Source organism: Lontra canadensis, unplaced genomic scaffold, assembly GCF_010015895.1.
Source record: "Lontra canadensis isolate GAN:19392208 unplaced genomic scaffold, GSC_riverotter_1.0 scaffold15, whole genome shotgun sequence".
NCBI classification, from domain to species: domain Eukaryota; kingdom Metazoa; phylum Chordata; class Mammalia; order Carnivora; family Mustelidae; genus Lontra; species Lontra canadensis.
In genome coordinates this window covers 24,587,235-24,607,389 of record NW_022631009.1, presented here as the reverse complement: position 1 = coordinate 24,607,389, position 20,155 = coordinate 24,587,235, and the positions used below count along the sequence as shown (strand labels likewise).

General features: G+C 38.0%; 1 protein-coding gene across 7 annotated transcripts in view; it reads left to right on the top strand.

Moving 5' to 3' along the window:
- ESRP1 (epithelial splicing regulatory protein 1) overlaps nt 1-20,155 on the top strand; it is a 54,947-nt gene that overhangs the window by 28,039 nt on the left and 6,753 nt on the right. For 2 of the 7 annotated variants that reach the window (XM_032858689.1, XM_032858686.1), the window contains exons 12-14: nt 479-665; nt 4,232-4,400; nt 16,489-16,639. In XM_032858689.1, the coding sequence (XP_032714580.1) occupies nt 479-665; nt 4,232-4,400; nt 16,489-16,639 (507 nt within the window). Of the gene's footprint in view, nt 1-478; nt 678-4,231; nt 4,405-16,488; nt 16,640-20,155 lie in introns of those variants that run through there. The other 5 variants (XM_032858688.1, XM_032858685.1, XM_032858691.1 and 2 more) reach the window with 3 other exon arrangements.

Here is a 20,155-nt window from a genome sequence, read left to right as displayed (position 1 = left end):
GGGAAAGGGATCTTGTAGGTCAGTGACGGACAGCTGAGAGCCAACACAGAACACTGGTTTATTCAGCTTCATGTAGGAGCATACATAAAACTCTTATCTGGTGTTCCTACTTGTCAATCAAATAAAATTTAATTGGATTTTTCAGAAAGTCAAAACCCAATCTACAGTCCTATACTTTGAAACCAGTTCTAAGGAGACCCTTTCAAAACCCTGCAAATCTGATACTAATTAGCAGAAATGAGAAAGGATTGTTTTCAGCTATGAGCTCTCAAAACTCTCTCCAGAGTTTTGTGGGTGGTTCTGGTGATTAGGTGATAAAATGCAAGTTAGATATCCGTAGACTACACTTGTCACCCAGATTTTGTGGCTAAAATGTCTGTACTGTGGGTGATTGTCACTTTGCATGTTTTGTAAGCAACCATTTCCTTGTTGAAGGAGACAGTCTCCTTTTGTTTTTATTCTTCCCCCACACGCTCAGGGCCGCCCATCAGGAGATGCCTTTATCCAGATGAAGTCTGCGGACAGAGCATTTATGGCTGCACAGAAGTGTCATAAAAAAACCATGAAGGACAGATATGTTGAAGTCTTTCAGTGTTCAGCTGAGGAGATGAACTTTGTGTTAATGGGGGGCACTTTAAATCGAAATGGCTTATCCCCACCGCCATGTAAGTTACCATGTAAGTTTTTCTTGGGTCTTGGCGCTCTTCTACGCTGTATGCTGGTAGGTGCTTAAGCTGCTTTCATAACTTTCTGTGCCCCTGGTTCTTTCTCAGGCAGGTGAGGGGTTATATAAGGCTTTCCCATCTGAAATCGGTAGTATCTGGTAATCATTTAAGACCTTGGTTGTGGACACCCATAATTAGAGATGCTACGAATACCTCCTTTCAAATTATATTCTTGCTTTTCCAGTGATAAGCACTTGATTTCTGAAGCTTAGTGTGCTCAAGATAAGCACTGACTCTGGGAGGCAACCTGGCTATGTAGATATTTTAATACGCATTTAAAGGTAAAATAAGTATGGCTAGATCATTTTTCTTTTACTTTTTTTTTTTTTTTTTTGGAAGGGTGATTTGCTATCCATTTTGCATTTTTAATTTTTTGAGCATTAAGTATTTCTTTGGAGAGGACAATCTGGGGAGCACTTCTCTTGTTCTCCAGGATATCTTGAAAGAGCTAGTTAGTAATAAAATACAAATGCGTAAATAAATTAGCCAAAGTTCCCATTGGATCGCAGGATCAGTGCTTAATTTCAAGCCATGCTCTTGCTCACTGGCTACTGGGTGCAAGCCATCTGGAATCCTGTGTGAGAGGAATAAGCCCTTTAGTCTGGACACCATGTTGTGGTTCGTGACTAAGGAACATTTGTGGATCTGATGTTAAAACTTGAATCTTTTTGACACAATTTTCACTTTTGAGTAAGACATACCTTGTTAGGAGCAATGCTGGGTATGTTTAAAGAATGTAGCACTTGGGATATAGTCCAAAGATAATGGAGAAAGCTAACTGGATTATGTATTTGATCCCAATAAAATGGAGTGTGTTAGGACATCACTTTCTGTAAAGAGGGATCTGTAGCAATAAAACTATTTGATAAAGTATTTTTCATATAGAACATTCAGTGGGGCTTAATCCTTTTTTTTTCCCCTTGGACTTCTTAAATGCTAATAATTCCATTCATCTGCTGCTTGCTGTTGGTGAATATCTAAGAGTTTATGACTAATGAATGTCAAGTTCTGGAAACTTATGATTGGGTTTAAGTGGTGTCTTAGAGTGATCTTAGTCCTGTGTATTCTGTTCATAAACAACTGATGATATCAGTAACATTTATGATTTCCTTGAGTGATAATCTTATCAAGCATTGTGAGATAAGGGAATTTCTTCATGCTGTGTAACCCAAATTATTCTGCTATGGTTCTTTTACCTGTCTCTTCCTGGTGAAAACTGATCATTACAGACTTTCTTCAGAAGACTTTCATTTTTTTCCCCTTTCCTCTCACCCTAAGGTAATAGAAAAATTTAAAATGCTTTTCCACACAAAAATAGATGTCCATGTATTTTAATATCCCCCAAAAATCTTAACCAAAATTGACCGCTTGCTATTTTAGCAGAAGAATTCACTCATTTTTAAAAAAAAAGTCAGAATTCCAATTGACACATGTTAATATTATGTGTATTCAACTGGACTTTTTTTTTTTTAACCTACGAACTCATTTGAGGTGATTTCCCATTTTTACAGCAACCAAAAAACTTAGAGAAATTGCATATTTTTTTTAATCTACTCTCAACAACTAAAAAAGTTAAAAGAGCGATTGCTTAATCCCCCCTGAGGAGTTTCTTATTAAATCTGGGAAAGAAATGCTGCTGTAGTCTCAGTGTTTTTCAAAGTTTTAAACTTTGTTTATTGAAATTTTAACTTTTTCAAAAAGTTGAACATTTGAAGGTAAACTCTACTCTTCTAAAGTAATCTACAAATATATACATCTGATTCTTTAAGAGTATAAGAATAGCTGTCCTTTCATTTGAGGAGTATCCAAACGTGGGCAGCCTAATCTATTATCCAAAATTTCAACCTTTCTTTATATTGTCCTGTAACAAATTACTTGATAGTTTTAAAAGCAAGGTACAGGCATAGGCTTTATAATTTTCTGTATGACTTAGGTGCCTCAGTTTGCTCTGCTTGCCCTTTTGTGGAGTCTTTAAGATCAGGAATTTTCATTTTAAAACTTACCTACATTAAGTATCGAATGTGCAGCACGGTTTTTGGTGAATTTGGTGAATTATGAAGGAGATACCTAAAAGTTGAATATGAGATTGCTGTGTTGGTCTTTGGTTTATGTAGCCCTGTGCAGCAGACTCTCTCACTCATCTCCATACAAATGTAGAAACTCCTAAGAAACACACGAGACAGTAGAGATTTTCCTGTGAAAAGGTATCCCTTCGGCCTCTGCTATTTGCAAAATATATTAGATAGATCTAGGTTAAAAAATTGAAGAATTTGGGGTGCCTGGGTGGCTCAGTGGGTTAAAGCCTCTGCCTTTGGCTCAGGTCATGATCCCAGGGTCCTGGGATCGAGCCCCACATCAGGCTCTCTGCTTGGCGGGGAGACTGCTTCCTCCTCTCTCTGCCTGCCTCTCCGCCTACTTGTGATCTCTGTCTGTCAAATAAATAAATAAAATATTTTTTAAAAAATTGAAGAATTCTAAATTCAGGCAACCATTCCGTTATCTGTTCTGTTCTATTGAACGCGGACGGCCTGGAAAGTTGTTCATCCCACGTGTTACGGCTATTGAGCAGTAACTAGTATGACTTAAAGAGTTATGGGGCCTGGAAGATGTTGAATAACTAGAAGATAATAGAATTTCATCCTTTCTGTTTTCTCTTCAACTGCAGTCAGCTTTTTATCAGCCGACTCTCAGGAAGGCTTGAGCATGTTTTTCTTGAGTTATTTTTCAGGCTGGGGAGTGGGGTTTTTTTGGTTGTTGTTTCTTTCTCAAAACAGGTCCAAAGATGGAGCTGAGCTTCAGAGCCCATCTTCTAGGGTTCATTTAGGTGGAAATAATGCAGCGTTAATCTACTCTTAGGTCAGTTCACTATGGCACCCATCTGTGCTTTGGCATAGAACTCGTGAAATCATTTTTTATCCTTACCATTTTCATCTTACATTGTACTACAGAGTAGATAACAAGGTGAAAGAGAAGCATAGCTCTCAAGCAACAAACCACCCAGCTTTTAGTGTGAAGTTATACTAAATGTCAGTCCTGTGTTTCTTTCCTCAAAGGGTTAGTTTGTGGTAACTGGCACTTAGGAGTAGAAAACAAAAAATCACATGTCACGAAAATGGTTTTTTCCCCAATTTCTAGGTCTTCAGGATTTGAGATTATATTTAGGTGTTAATCTATATAATCAAAGGAAGTTGCTTGGAAATTTTAATCAAATATCATATGGAAGATAAGGATTCAATGATTGATCAATCAAAAATTCACCAAAAAATTACCCACTATTAAAAAAAATTGTCTTCAAACTTTTAAGATTACATTTGAGAAATTTCACATTGTTACAAAAATTTCAGAAAATACTAATTATAGACAATAAAGAGAAGTTGTTTGGGATGATAAAGAACTGGTGTCTTTTTAAAATGTATGTGTGGAGCAGTGACATCATGACTTGAGAGCTAGCAAAAATTGTCCTTTGGGAACAGTATATCTCAAAGTCTCTCTCTTTGCTTATTTAGGCCTGTCTCCTCCCTCCTACACATTTCCAGCTCCTACAGCAGTAATTCCTACCGAAGCTGCCATTTATCAGCCCTCTGTGCTTTTGAATCCACGAGCACTGCAGCCCACCACAGCCTACTACCCAGCGGGCACTCAGCTCTTCATGAACTACACTGCATACTATCCCAGGTAAGGCTCTGATGGAAGTGGAAATGAGGGATAGAAACAAAGGACTCCTTTGATAGGCAGTACCTGCATTCACAAAAGAATACTGTCTGCCACTGAAGATTGGGATGGCAATCTTGCTTCTGTCCTACCTCTCTGACCAAGAAGGCTATTTCAGGACCAAACTAAGTTTGTTTTTTAACCATATCTGGACAGCAGAATCTCTTAGGTTACATATGTATACAACTTTCTTTTTCTCCTTCTCCTGTCACGGGGCCATAGTAGGCATCGTAACAGCGTGGCAATATCCTGTGAACAGATTATAAAACAGGAAAATCCATAAGAGCCATTATAGTCTAAAGTAGCATCAATTCACATGTTCACCTGTAATAAATACGGTTTTAAATTTTATAGAACTTCCATGCTTCCCCCCCGCTCAATCAGTCTAACATGTCCAAGATGAGATTATTCAGTACTTTGTTAGAATCAACGTATTTTCAATCTGATTTATTCTTTCTGGTTGTGCTCAATTTCTGGAAAGCAATAGGTATGATGGAGAGAAAGCTGTTGGCCTGAAAGTTGGGAGACCTGAGATTTACTCTGAGCTCTTAGTCTAACTGGGACAAGTCACTTAACCTTTCTGATTCTTATAAAATGAGGAGATTGGCCAAATTTTTGGAAGTCCCTTCTAGGTCTGATTGCTTGTAATTCTAACTTGGATGTAGAATGCCCTCATTTTCAAATTTGCTTTTCAAAAAGATCTGTTTAGCCAGTGACTGGTTCATTATTAAAATAAAAACTTATTTTATTTTATTAAAATTCGAACTTTATTAAGATGCATTTTTATTAAAACACAATTTTACTTTGGTGCAAGCAATATTGCTCAAAATTTTAGAAATTACACCAGGCCTTATTTTTCCTTCCCCAACTATTTTGACTACATGTTTTGAGTACATCCACCAATATGCAAGTGAGGTTTTTTGATGAGTAATCTGGAAATAATCTATCCAGTCATCACAGTTGCTATATCACATTGTAGCTTTTTTTTCCCCTCTCCATCTAGTTTTCTAGAAGGGAGCAGAAACTGTAAAATCTCAGTAGCAGTGAAGCTTGAGGCCTCGGTTAATTACATTTATTACTTTGTTACGTATATTTAAAACATTCATAAATGCTGTTGTACATATTCTTTATTCTCCTGGGAAAGAATAGGGAGAAGGCCACAATAATCGTCAGTTGGCCATATTTTGAAGGTTTGTAAAGGCTCAGAAGCATGAATCATTTTTCATGGTTGAGCACTCTGTCAGGCATCTGGACCAGTCCCAGTCTGTCACCTACTCTGGACCCTATGACAGTCACTTGCTACTTGTGGGCTCTGGTTTAAGAAAGATCTTTGATTACCCTTCTTATACCTCAGGATGTCAGGAGTGAAATGCATTGATCCTCTGGGTGCCTGGTGCTGTTTTTCCACTCAAGAATATATTTTCTGAATATCCAACTCCATCGCTGCCTTGTAATATAGACCCTATGAAAAGAAGGAATCCCTTGGGGGTTCCTGGGTGGCTCAGCAGGTTAGAACCTCTGCCTTCGGCTCAGGTCATGATCCCAGGACTCTGGGATTGAGCCCCTCATGGGGCTCTCTTTGGGGAGCCTGCTTCCCTCTCTCTCTGCCTACCTCTGCCTACTTGTGATCTCTGTCAAATAAATAAAATCTTTTAAAAAAAAAAAAGAAATGAAAATAAAAAAGAAGGAATCCCTTAGAAATAGCCAGCTAACATGGTAAGATGTGAATTCCAGTCTTAAAGCCCCAAAGTCAAGAGGAACTAACATTTATGGTTTAACAGCTCCTATTATTTTGGACCCTTGGCTATAGGTAAATATTTTCTAGTAGTCTTAAAGTTGTTAAGGTCATCGTTGTTCCATATAAGAGTATAGAAGTATAGTGAAGGGTGGCTGAGTGGCTCAGTCATTAGGCCTCTGCCTTTCTCTCAGGTCATGATCCCAGGGTCCTGGGATTAAGCCCCACATCTGGCTACTTGATCGGGTAGCCTGCTTCTCCCTCTCCCACTCCCCCCCCCCTTTTTTTTTTTTTTTTAAGATTTATTTATTTGACAGACAGAGATCACAATTAGGCTGAGAGGCAGGCAGAGAGAGAGGAGGAAGCAGGCTCCCTGCTGAGCAGAGAGCCCAATGTGGGGCTCGATCCCAGGACCCTGGGATCATGACCTGAGCCGAAGGCAGAGGCTTTAACCCACTGAGCCACCCAGGCGCCCCTCCCACTCCCCTTCTTGTGTTCCCTCTCTCACTGTGTCTCTGTCAAATAAATAAATTTGGAAGAAAAAAAAAAGTATAGTGAGTAAAAGCAGATTCCCATTTTATACACCTCTAAATCTAGAAGCAGTCGCTATTACTGGTTTGGTAATAAAGACATACATGTGTACTTCTGAATAATATGGCATACTTAACATGTACTGCTCATTTGTCCCTTTTGTTTTGTGGTGTTGTTTTTTTTTTTTTTTTTTCCATCGACACCTTCCCTAAGGAATATATATTCACCTCATTCTTGCAATTTCCACATGATGTCACAAGGGTAAAAATACATCAGAATTTAACAATTCCTTTATTTTTAGACCTCTAATTTTAAAAAAGTTTTTCTTTACTAAACAAAGCTCATATTGATCTTTAAGTACTTATATTTCTGTGAACAATTTCACAGAAAGGGATTTTTTAAAAATACTTATTTTTAGAGAGTGCAAGTAAGGAGAGGGAGATGCAGAGTCCCCACTGAGTATGGAGCCCAATGTGGCACTCAGTCTCATGACCCTGAGATCATGACCTGACCCGGAATCCAGAGTCAGGTTGCTTAACCGACAGAGCCACCCAGGTGCCCCAGAAATGAAAATTTTAATTGGAGGTTATGTGAATTAAATTAAAATTAATACTTTCAAATAACCCCTAACATATTTCATTATTTTAATTGACATTTCCCTAATTGTAGTAAGATTATCCACACAAAGTGTTTAAACACGGGAATGTCTTCTTATACTGCAAAATCTAGAATAATTTAAAAACAAATTCCAAACTGTAAAATAGCAGAATACCACTAATTTTCTAACCTGACCTGACTAAAAGGCATTTGAGGCTATTGAAAAATTCCTGCATAAGTTTTCAAGTATATTTTGACCATATTCCCTCATAATGGGGAAGACTTAAGAGAGTGTCTGTGAGGCAGAAAAGGATATTAATCAGACACTCTAGATTTTTGTTTCTTTTAAGATTAAAGGATTTAAAATTCCCTCCTTTTTAATGAAATATGTCAGTGTAACTTGAGATTAATTCAGTGTGTTCTTTAAGAGGTTAAAATGCTAATGTATTTTGCAGATTTTTTTTTTTGAAAGATTTTATTTGATAAAGAGCAAGAGCACCAGTAGGGGGGAAGGGGCCAGGGGAAAGGGAGACAGACTCCCTGCTGAGTGCAGAGCCCTAGGATGCAGGTCTCCATCCCAGAACCCTGAGATAGATCATAAGCTGAGCTGAATGCTGCCACTTAACTGACCGAGTCACCCAGATGTCCCTATTTTGCAGTTTTTTTTTTTGTTTTGTTTTTTGTTTTGTTTTTTAGATTTACTTATTTATTGGACAGAGAGAGTGAGAGAGCACAAGCAGGGGGAGCAGCAGAGGGAGAAGGAGAAGCAGGTGCCCCAGTGAACAGGGAACCCAATGTGGGGTTCCATCCTAGGACTCTAAGATCATGACCTGAGCTGAAGGCCGGTGCTTAACCATCTGAGCCACCCAGGCCCCCCCCCCCTTTTTTAAAGCATGTCACCTCGAAAAGAAGTGATTAACTTTTTTTTTTTTTTTTTAAGATTTTATTTATTTATTTATTTTTTAAAGTAATCTCTATCCCCAGTATGGGGCTTAAACCCACCACCCTGAGGTCAAGAGTCACATGCACTACTGACTGAGCTAGCCAGGCACCCCAGTTTTAACTGTTTTTAACTTCCAGTTTAACTGAGCAAATGTGAGATCTATTGGGAATACGATTCATAAAACATAGACTCTTCCTAGTATAGAGTGGCTGACAGAATGCATGTGTGACCCTGTGCTAAGTCAGTGACATCAGAGGTCTTCTTCAGCTGGAGGGCATTTGTCCTTATTTTATCTCTAATTTGGTCTGTTTAAAAATTTGAAGATAAACTCTCCAGTGGCTACTGCTCTGAGATACGACATCTTTTATCGTAAGGATTTGGGTTACTTGAGGAACATTTAAGGAGAAAATGTGAACAATTTATTTATTTATTTTTTTGAACCATTTATTATTAAAGGAGTTTTTAGCAGCCAAAATGTGTGGCTGTGACAATAACATTTTGAAGAGTAAGTGAAATAAAAGCATATGTGGTTTCATTTTCTGCTTATGGACTTTCCTCTCCCTTTTGGAAGACAGTTTGAGTTACCCAATATCCTAGCTCTTAGCCTAGGATGCAAAGGAATTAGAAGGGCAGATACATTTATGCCCATCCTGCTTATCACTGAGAACTCCGTTTTATCTATCATACCTTTTCTCTTCAAAAGGAGAGTCCTACCTTTTATCCTCCCCTTTCATTTTTCCTAGAAAAGTATATTCTCCTTTGCATCAAACCTGTGGCATAGGTGAAACACGTTGATTTTTCAGTTCTGTGCCATCCAATTTAAGGAAAGCCAGATTCACATACATGTCTTTCTATGCATCACCTTACCTTTGGTAGGACACTAAATAAGTAACATACCACCTTGAATCAAGAAAGAGGGCAAGGGATATTTTATTCATGAGTGTGCTTCGTTTCCGTTCATTATTCAATCAGCTTATTCTACCTAAGCAATGAATATGTATATGTAGTAATATTGAGGCATTCTGCACTGTTTGGTTTGTTGTATAGCATTACTGTATTCTATTTTGAAATTCTTCACATTTGAACCAAAAAAATACCAACCCTCTGAGAGATGCCTATATTTTGTATTTTCAGTGCCTAGCTTTTGAGTTAAGTATAATTTCATTTCTGTGCAATTGTAACAAATAGTGAGGAGAGATCTCCTATACACTTCACCAGGTTTCTCCCAATAGTAACATTTGGCAGCCAGTTTACTTTCTAATTTATTTGGTGAAAGTTTTCCAAAAGACTAGGAAAAAAAGATAAAATGTATCTTTAGTATGGGGTTATATTTTTCTTGGTTATTACAATAATTTTTGATAACTTAAATATTTAGTGCTACAAATACAAGCTAGAATTCAGCATACAATGAAGTGATACCAGAATACTGTAGTAGTAGAGTATCAAGCAATGTTGTAATAATGGAGAAGCGTCAGATAATTTTTGTTGGTAGGAATGATTATAACTAAAGTTTTTCAGTTTGGATGACAGTTCTAAATCACATAAGCAAGAACTGCTGTGGGCAGTTAACTCTACTGTCCGTGACAATTCAGTATAGCTTTCATAGTAATAAAGCCAAAGTAGTAATCAGCTAGGCTGAAGACTTCATTCATGTAATGAGCAGTTCAGGGATTTAAAATGCAAATGTGCTTAACAATCTTTTTAGCATGGCAGAAAATTATAGTGTGGTGAACATCAAGGAAAAATAACCATTCAAAACACCTGATACAATTTGTTCTGATTTGTAAATTTGTTTTTCTAAGAATTTTTTCTTAAAAAATTTGTATCCTGTTACTTTCAAGAATAGCATTAAGAAAACTCTATTATAGAAATTTTCAAAGTCAAGAGAGCATCTTCTCCCTACTTGTGACAATATTATTTCATCTGTTTCAGTTTACCCTGCTATACTCCTATCCTGGAAATTTTTAAAAATATATTTTCTTTGGGGCACCTGGGTGGCTCAGTGGGTTAAGCCTCTGCCTTCAGCTCAGGTCATGGTCTCAGGGTCCTGGGATCGAGCCCCACATCGGGTTCTCTGCTCAGCAGGGATCCTGCTTCCCTTCCTCTCTCTCTGCCTGCCTCTCTCTCTACTTGTGATCTCTCTGTCAAATAAGGAAAATATTTAAAAAAATATTTTTTTTTTCTTTTAAGTAGGTTGTACACTCTACCCACTGAGCTGGCCAGCCACATGCCCCATCCTTCCCCGCCGCCGACCGCCCCCCACCCCAAACATTTTATAGTAGAAAACCTAGAGGTCATTTCTTTCACCTGCTACTATTTGTGTGCCAAATATATCTTTAAGCACCTTATTCTCAAAACACTGCTGACTGTAAAGCAGGAGAATTTAGTAAAACACATATGTCAGTGTTGATAAAATAACCCTATTTTACCTTTATTGCCTTAAACATTTCCTTGGTATATGTTTGAGAGATTACACTGAAGGAGGCCTAAAGGAAGAATTGACATTTGTCTATGAATTTTAACGTTTTAGGTTAGTGATTTATTTTGACTTTCCTTATGAGTTCTTTTATTTATTTAAATATTTTTATTTTTAAGTAATCTCTATACCCACCATGGGGCTCAAACTCAAAACCCTGAATCAGGGGTCACATGCTCTACTGACATGTCCCTCAGCAAGTCACCCCTCAAATTTTTTTCTTCTGGGGTGCCTAGGTGGGTCAATCATTAAGTATCTATCTTCAGCTCAGGTCATGATCCCAGAGTTCTGGGATGCAGCCCCCAGTTGGACGCCTGCTCTGTGAGGAACCTACTTCTGCCCCTCCCTCTGCCCCTCTCCCCTCCACAACCCGTCCCACCCCCTAGTCACCCTATACTTTCTCTTGCACACACACTCTCTCAAAAATCTTTTAAAAAAATAAGTTTTTCTTCTAAACATCTAAGAGGATCAGTTATGTTGTTATTTTGTGCTTTCAATTAAGCAACAATATTACTTTCAAAATAGTTTCTAAGGGCACCTGAGTGGCTTAGTTTGTTAAGCGCTGACTCTTGATTTCAGGGTCATATGTTCATACCCCATGTTGAGCCCCCTGAGCTTAGGGGAAAAAAACTGCTTTAGAAAAAAAAAAAAAATTCGGGGCACCTGGGTGGCTCAGTGGGTTAAGCCACTGCCTTTGGCATAGGTCATGATCTCAGGGTTCTGGGATCGAGCCTCGCATCGGGCTCTCTGCTCAGCAGGGAGCCTGCTTCCCCCTCTCCCTCTGCCTGCCTCTTTGCCCACTTGTGATCTCTGTCAAATTAATAAATAAAATCTTTTAAAAATTTTTATTTATTAATTTGACAGAGAGAGATCACAAGTAGGCAGAGCAGCTGGTAGGGGGCAGGGGGAAGCAGGCTCCCTGCTATGCAGAGAGCCCGATTCGCGGCTCGATCCCAGAACCCTGAGATCATGACCTGCGCCGACGGGCCGGGCCGAAGGCAGAGGCTTAACCCACTGAGCCACCCAGGTGCCCCAATAAATAAAGTCTTTTTTAAAAAGTTCCTACATGAAAATTGACTCCAGCCTTTACACTTAACTGGGATTCAAACAGTGTTTTTCCAGTCACTTTCCAAACACATAGTCTTTGTAACACTATGGTGTTATTAATGTTAATACAAACAGTCTGCAATAATTTTGCAAGGCAGTGTTTCCTAAGTTAATGTGTTGTAACTCATCAGAGGGGAGAATGTAGTTCTCTAATCTTTTCGCCTAACCTATTTCTTTAGCTTAGATAATACTTTGATTCTCTCTTTCCCAGAGAAATATGGTAAGTCTTCAAATTATGAATGTTGTCACACTACCACTACCTCTGTGTTGAATGTCATTGATAACATTGATTAGTATTACCAATGTTTAGTAGTTTTAATTAATACATGAAGGAAGTATATTACAAGGCATGTTTTCAATAATGTGTATAATGAGTGGTCTGATATGGTAGGCACCTTGGCCCCCAGTATTATCATATATCTTTCTTTGTACGGCAATTTTTTTTTTTTTTTTTTTTAAAGAATGAGAGAGAGAGTGAGAGAGTTGGGCTGGGGAGGGGCATAGAGAGAATCCCAAGTAGGCTCTCTGTCCAGCTTGGAGCGTGAGGGTCTCTTGACTCTGAGATCATGACCTCAGCTGAAGCCAAGAGTCACACTCACTCAGCTGACTGAGCCACCAGGTGCCTCTTAAAGGTTTTATTTTTAAGCAATCTCTATACCCAGCATGGGGCTGGAATCCACAACCCAGAGACCAAGAGTCACATGTTATACTGACTGAGCAAGCTAGGCACCCCTCCATTTTACATTTCTAACCAACAATGAGATAGAAGTCTAAATTCATTCTTTTGGCATTTGTACATTATCCCAGCATTATTTATGGAAAAGATAACCGGCATACCTTGTTTTATTGTGCTTTGCTTTACTGCACTTTGTAGATACTGGGTTTTTTGGGGTTTTTTTGGGGTTTTGTTTGTTTCAAATCGTAGGTTTATGACAATCCTGCACCATCTTTTTCACAGCGTTTACTTCTTTTTTTTTTTTTTTAAAGATTTTATTTATTTATTTGACAGATCACAAGTAGGCAGAGAGGCAGGAAGAGAGAGAAGGAGAAGCAGACTCCCTGCTGAGCAGAGAGCCAGATGGGGGGCTTGATCCCAGGATCCTGAGACCATGACCTGAGCCGAAGGCAGAGGCCTAACCCACTGAGCCACTCAGACGCCCCCATTTACTCCTTTTCTCTCTCACATTTGGGCAATTTTTGAAATATTTCATAGTTTTTTATTATGTTATGATCCATGATCAGTAATTATAACTAGCTGAAAGTTTAAGTGGCACTTAGCATTTTTAACATAAAATATTTTTAAGGTGTATCCACTATGTTTTTGGGCCTACAGCTTTTGCTCACTTAGGAGATTACAGTATAGTCTAAACAAATGCTGTATGTGCACTGGGAAACCAGAAACTTCATTGGATTTGCTGTATTGTGTTACTCATTTTATTGCAGTGGTCTGGAAACCCACAACATCTCCAAGGTTTGCTTTTGTATTCTTTCTTCATTGAATTGTCTCAGAATCCTTGTCAAAACTCAAATGAACCATAAATGTTAGGGTTTATTTCTGGCTACTCAGTTCTGTTCCACTGATCATTACCAATCTTTATGGAAGTACCACACTATCTTGATTACTGTAGTTTGTTTTTTTGTTTTTTTGTTTTAAGATTTTATTTATTTGACAGAGATCACAAGTAGAGAGACAGGTGGGGGGTAGGGGGGTGGGGAGAAGCAGGCTCCCCGCTGAGCTGAGAGCCTGATGTGGGGCTCGTCCCAGGACCCTGGGATCATGACCTGAGGCTAACCCACTGAGCCACCCAGGTGCCCCGATTACTGTAGTTTTATAGTAAGTTTTAAATTTAGTAAGTGTAACTCTTTGTTCTTTTTCAAGGGAGTGTGGTTCTTCTGAGTCCTTTGCATTTCCTTGTACGTTTTAGGTTTAGGTTTTTGATTCTTGTAACAAACCAGTTGGAATTTTGATACTATTGAATTGAATCTTTAGGTGAATTTAGACATATTGTCATTTTAACAATATTAAATCTTCTGTTTATGAACGTGGGCTGTCTTTCCTTGTATTTAGACTATCTTTTATTTTTGAGCAATGTCTTTTAACTCAGTGTACAGATCTAGCTATTTCTATGTTTATTTCTTTCTAAGTGGGTTTTTTTTTTTATGCTGTTGTAAATGGAATTTTTTTTTTAAAGATTTTATTTATTTATTTGACAGATAGAGATCACAAGTAGGCAGAGTGGCAGGCAGAGAGAAGGGAAGGGAAGCAGGCTCCCTGCTGAGCAGAGAGCCCTAAGGTGGGCTCGATCCCAGGACTCTGGGATCATGACCTGAGCTGAAGGCAGAGGCTTTAACCCACTGAGCCACCCAGGCACCCTGGAATTACTTTCTTAATGTCATATTTGTATTTTCACTGTAGTGTATAAAAATGAAATTTATCTATTTTATGTATGGATCTTACAAATTATACTTAACTGGTTTTTTGATTTTAGCTTTTTTTTTTTTTTAGTTATTTTCTACTTAGAGGTTTACCTTGTCTATATCTTGTCACTTTTATTTTATAAATTCTTTTTGTTGATTCCTATTTCAATAATCTGAAAGACTTTGGCATTTAGGTTTAGAAAATTCTTATGTCCTGTCAGGTAGATATACAATTGTTTAATTTTCCTTAAGATGCCTTGTGTATATCAGGAATCCTGCTGCAAAAAAACAAGGATATGATTCCACGTTTAGGCTTCATGAGAATAGGTGCTACCTTATAGATGTCGAACATAATTGTCACTTAAAACCTTACATTTCCAGTTGGTAACTTTTATTTTTCTGTTTTGTCTTGTTTGTATTTTGAATGTACGAGATACCTAGATTTAATTTATAAGAGATCTTTAGCTGAAGGACTAGAATGTGCCAGGACAGAATCATGGTAGTAAGCTCTATACTGTGGAAACAATCTGAAGCTCATAGTCAGTATGGAAACCTAGTAACACAGTTACACAGAGAAAGCTTGGTGGTCCTTGAGAATTAGAGTATTTATCAGGCATTTGACATGAGCAAAATATGGTCTCTGAATGATGAATGGTGGCTGAAACATCTGGGTGGTTCTGGTTTGGTGAAGAACTAACTGGTTGTATGAACTTTGGGAAATTATTTAACTCTTAGTTTCTGTTTCTACCTCTGTAAAAATGAGGTGTGTTTGAGTGATGGCTAAATTTCTCCTCAGGTGTAAAGTTCAGCATTACCTTGGACTCTGCTCTCCTAGTTGCACGTGGATTGACTGTTAGTCTCTAAATAGGTTCTAATCATACAGAATAGTAAACATCTCGTGTGTGACTCTACTATGCAAACAAGTTGAGGATCCCTGCTTTATACGCACCTAAAAGGTTAAGGGCAGCTTGATGTCAAGTGATATTTTCAGGCTCTGATATTTTAAAAATGATGAAATGGAATGATGGTTATGGAAATAACAAATTACTTCATTTTGTGATTTATGGAGTAATTTGGTATGTTGTATCATTGAACTGAAGAACAATTCTGTGAAACTAAAAAGGTGCTGTTATGCCTATTTTGCAAATGATGAAATTGAAGTTCCGAGAATCTAAGTGACTTACACAAAGTTACTGTGCTAATTAAAAAAAATAAATTAAAAAAGGAACCTGGAACTGTTTGCACATCTGGTGCCATTCCCATTAACCCATCAGTTAGGATTATATAGGATAAATAATTTCAAAGATTTTTAGTCCCTTCCGTTATGTGTTTGCTGGTCTTTGAAATCAGATAATTACCTAGATTTATAAGATTTAATAATCTATAACTGTGAGGTCTTTATTCCTCTTTAAGCTAATAAGGTCCTTAAAAAATTCCCACCTATGTATTTTCAAGTATGAGTATCTGGCCACTAATTGTGATAGAAAACCAACTGGGTGGGAGACAGGGTGAAACTAATTTCACAATATGGTAATCACTTGAGCTGCCACATGAAGAATGATTATGTATTCACTTGGCTTTCTCCTTGGAGGTAATTGCTGCAGATAAACAAGAGGACACAATCATCAATTTTCCCCTTGTGTTAATGGTGATTGATTTAAATTTGTTATGTGTGCCTTCCAGTTTATCCACTTCAATACCCTTTTTTTTTTTTTTTTTCCTAGTCAGGTTGGAAGAACTAACTCATGAGTGCTATGGTACTTTGTGTTTTGTGCTGTACAGTTGCTTGTACATATGGGTAGAACAGTTTATTCTTTGGAGCAATAACTTTGGATATTTTTGGTCACTGTGGCTGTGGTTCCTAGAAGTCCTTTGAATTTCATGCCTTACTATTCTGGCAACTAGCCAGTTAATCATCAGCGAGCTGGGCTTTGGAAGTGGTGCTTTGTGGTTGTGTGACTATGAAGCTTTAATTCTCTCCTGACTGTCCCTTTAAGAATCTCAGACCTGGATCTCTGGGGAAGCCTTGTATTTAACTCTTATTAATTGTTCTACTTTTCAACTTTTGACTTTCCTGGAAGTGTGGGACAGATCAGCTATGGTGTTCTTCCCTGTCTTGGGAGAGATGAGTGAGAATTCTAAGATCATCTTAAGAAAGTCAGTTTCCTTAAATAACTAATGTTTTTAGAGTAAATATTGGACATTGTCTATTCCTGTTGGTTCACTGTGCTTTCTCTCCCTTTAGCCCCCCAGGTTCGCCCAATAGTCTTGGCTACTTCCCTACAGCTGCTAATCTTAGCGGTGTCCCTCCACAGCCTGGCACGGTGGTCAGAATGCAGGGCCTGGCCTACAATACTGGAGTTAAGGAAATTCTTAACTTCTTCCAAGGTTACCAGGTCAGTAGCTTGAAGAAGAAAAATACACAGTGCCCTTATTACTTAAGTTGATTTTCTTGAAAAATGCAGCAGCCAGGAAAGAAGCAGATTCTCGGAACCTCATGTGTATGTGTGCTGATAGATTTGCAACAGGGGCAAAAAGAACCCGAGGCAAAGTCAGAGGGACTAGTTATGTGAGTGCTCACTTCAGACTCACCCCTTTGACAAGATGAGGGTTTTTCCGTGCTGTTCTAATTGTCTCAATATAGTCTGTTGGTGCTCTTTTTGAAAATTGGGCTCCTTTGAGAAAGCTCTTTAGAGCACACAGCATTGTGGGTCTTTCATGTAGAATAGGATTGGCTGCTGAGGAGTTTTCCTCAAATTCTTGATGAACAAGAAAAAAAAAGTTCTTAAACATGAAGTTGAGTATCTTAAAAATGGTTAGAGGCCTCTCTGCCTAACCTGGAAAAAACAAAGGAGACTCAAGGAATCTTTAGAAGGCTAACTTATTAAAATGAGCTGTAGGATAATTAGCTTTTTATGAAATGATCTGCTGTAATTCTTGTAAAAAGAATATTCAGTCTTACTGGATTTTTCTACCACTGCTGATGTCCATCAGTTGTCTTCTGACTCAAGCTGAAAAATGACACGTTTCTTGATAAGAGCTCTTTAGCAGGAAGCAAAGTCTCCTCAATGCCATCACATCTGAGCAACCTTTCCTTCCACAAATGACATAAGTACCTAGATCCCAAATTCCTTTCCTGCGTTGTCTAAAAATCAATATCCTGACCTGTTTTATTGCATCAATAGCAAAAATTACCTTTCTTCTTGGAGCTGAGCTTTGCTTGATTCTCCAGAGTTGAAAAGCGTTTATAGACATAATTGTCAAATCTTAAAATAGGCCTTGAAGGTTTATGGTACAGTGTTGTACAGTTTTCGCTCTTAGAATGGGTTTACAAGCTTGGCATCCATGAATCATGGAGGATTGTGGAGCTCAGCTAAAATAATCTCAGTGGAGATACCACAAACCCACCAAGTTACTCTAATTGTCTTAAGGGCTTTTAACAGAATATTTTCTGACAAATGAAGAAAATCTAATGAAGGTTGGACAGAGTTGTTTTTTATTACTGCCTGGTTTAATACATTCTTACTAGAGGTAAGATATTCTTCAGAAATCAGTGAGTCTTCCCCCATTATCTATGGGAAAAACATTTTTTTTTAAACTTTATTTTCTTTTTTCAGTGTTTCAAGATGCATTGTTTATGTACCATACCCAGTCCTCCATGCAACATATGCCCACCTTAATACCCACCACCAGGCTCACCCAACCCCCCATCACCCTCCCCTCCAAAACCCTCAGTTTGTTTCTCAGAGTCCACAGTCTCTCATGCTTCATCTCCCCCTTATGGGAGAAATAGTCTGAGACCCCCAGTGGATGCCTGAAATTGCAGATAGTATCAAACCCTATATATGCTTTTTTTTTTCTTTTCCTGCGTGCCTATGTTAATTTATAGGTTAGGCACAGTGAGACATTAACAACAATAATAAAGTACAACTGTAATGAAAGAGATGTAAATGTGGTCATTCTCTCCCTAAATATCTTACTGTACTGCCCTCACCCTTGTTGTGATGAGATGGTGTGAGAAGACAAAATGCCTGTGTGGTGAGAGGAGTGAGGGGAAAGACTTCGGGATAGTGATGTCGCATTAGGACCCTCTGCTTCCCGTGGAGGGTAACTGAAACTCCTGGTAAGGGGGACTATTGGAGATGCTTTGTTTCTTTCCTAAGCTATTATACTACCTATTGGGAGCTCTTGCAGGGCTAAACAAAGTTACTTTCTAAACTTCATAGTGAGATTTGTGAGGTTATGAAAGGAATAGAGACTTTCAGGGAAAGCTATTGAAGAAATTATTTAATGTGACCAAGATAAACATTGGAGTTTTTATTTTTCTCCCAATGTTCCCCAGTTCTAGAAAGCTACAAGCAAAGTGTCAGGTTTTAGGGGTCAGCCAAATTAGTTTAATTTTTTGTTTTGACTAATCAACTTTTCACCTTCACACTGAATAGAATTAAGTGGTCATATACATAGAAACTGGTTATGACATGAAGCAAAATTGCTCTTTTTTTTTTTCCTTTAAGATTTTATTTGAGAGAGAGAGGGGCAGAGAACACAAGCAGAAGGAGCTGCAGGCAGAAGAAGCAGGCTCCCCACTAAGAACGCTGATGCAGGACTTGATCCCAGGACCCTGGGATCATGACCTGAGCCAAAGTCAGACACTCATCCTACTGAGCCACTTAGGCGTCCCAAGCAAATTTGCTCTTATTATGAAGAGTTCTATGGCTGACTTTTGTAGGTATTCTACCAGTAACAAATAAAAGCAGTTATTTCTAGATTGATAGCTAAAAGATTGACCTGCTTCAGAGTTGAGATCAAATAAGTTTGTAGTAGTTTATTTTCTGTTAGCTTCTTGAGAATCATTAAAGGTTAGAGTTATCTGATATAATCAGAAGTAAGAAGATTGTGCAAATTACTTCATCTCAAGGCATTTGACCTTCACTGCTGAAGTGCTTGAAGTTTATGAAGTAGATCAATGAATTAGGATTATGTAGGAACCTGGGATGCTTGGCTGGCTCAGTTGGAAGACCATGCAACTCTTGATCTCAGAGTGTGAGTTCAAGCCTCATGTTGGGCCTACAGCTTATACTTAAAGATTACATAGGAACCTCACTTATCCAATTGAGTATATCAGATTATTCCAGTGTCTTCAGTAATTTTAGCTTTAAAGCAGTAACATGCATGCATCCAAAATCTTTTGTATCGCTCTTCCATAAAGGCTCATGTTTTCTGGCTTTGAGAGTTCATATTGTCTTTTTACCCGCGGACCCCGTACTCCATTATTTTGATAATAAGCCACTTATAGGATTTCAGATTGTTTAAGTATAGCTTTACCATAAGACAAAATCAGTGAAGGATGATTAAAAACTGTGAATTCTGTGTTTGTCTTTATTTATGGTGTATTTCTTGCTGTTTGTTATTTAATGGGAGGTTTTCATTTATTTTTCTGATTATTTATGATTATTACATGGTTATGTAATATAGTCATAATTAAGCAAATACGTGGTAATAATTGGTTGAGCGGAGGAAATCGCTTGATAGTTTCTGATTCTGCCTTTAAAAAAAGTCGAGGTAATAATGGCCTGTGTCATTTTCTATAAACATTATATTTAAATATTATTTTTAGATGTATGTTTCTCCTACCATTAGGAAAATTCCTTGTACTTCAATTTAATTTTTCTATACTTTATACTTGGAGAGGGGGTGTGAAGCCAGAAAGGGCAAGGATTTACAAAAAGGGAAGAATTCTTGTGGCTAAAACACAATGCAGGAAATGTTTTCTGCTATCGATCTTTAATTTGTAGGGGCACCTGGCTGGCTTAGTTGGAAGAGCATGTGACTCTTGATCTTCGGGTCATGAGTTTGAGTCCCACATAGGGTATAGAGATTAAAAAATATACATAAGAAAAATTTAGTAATTT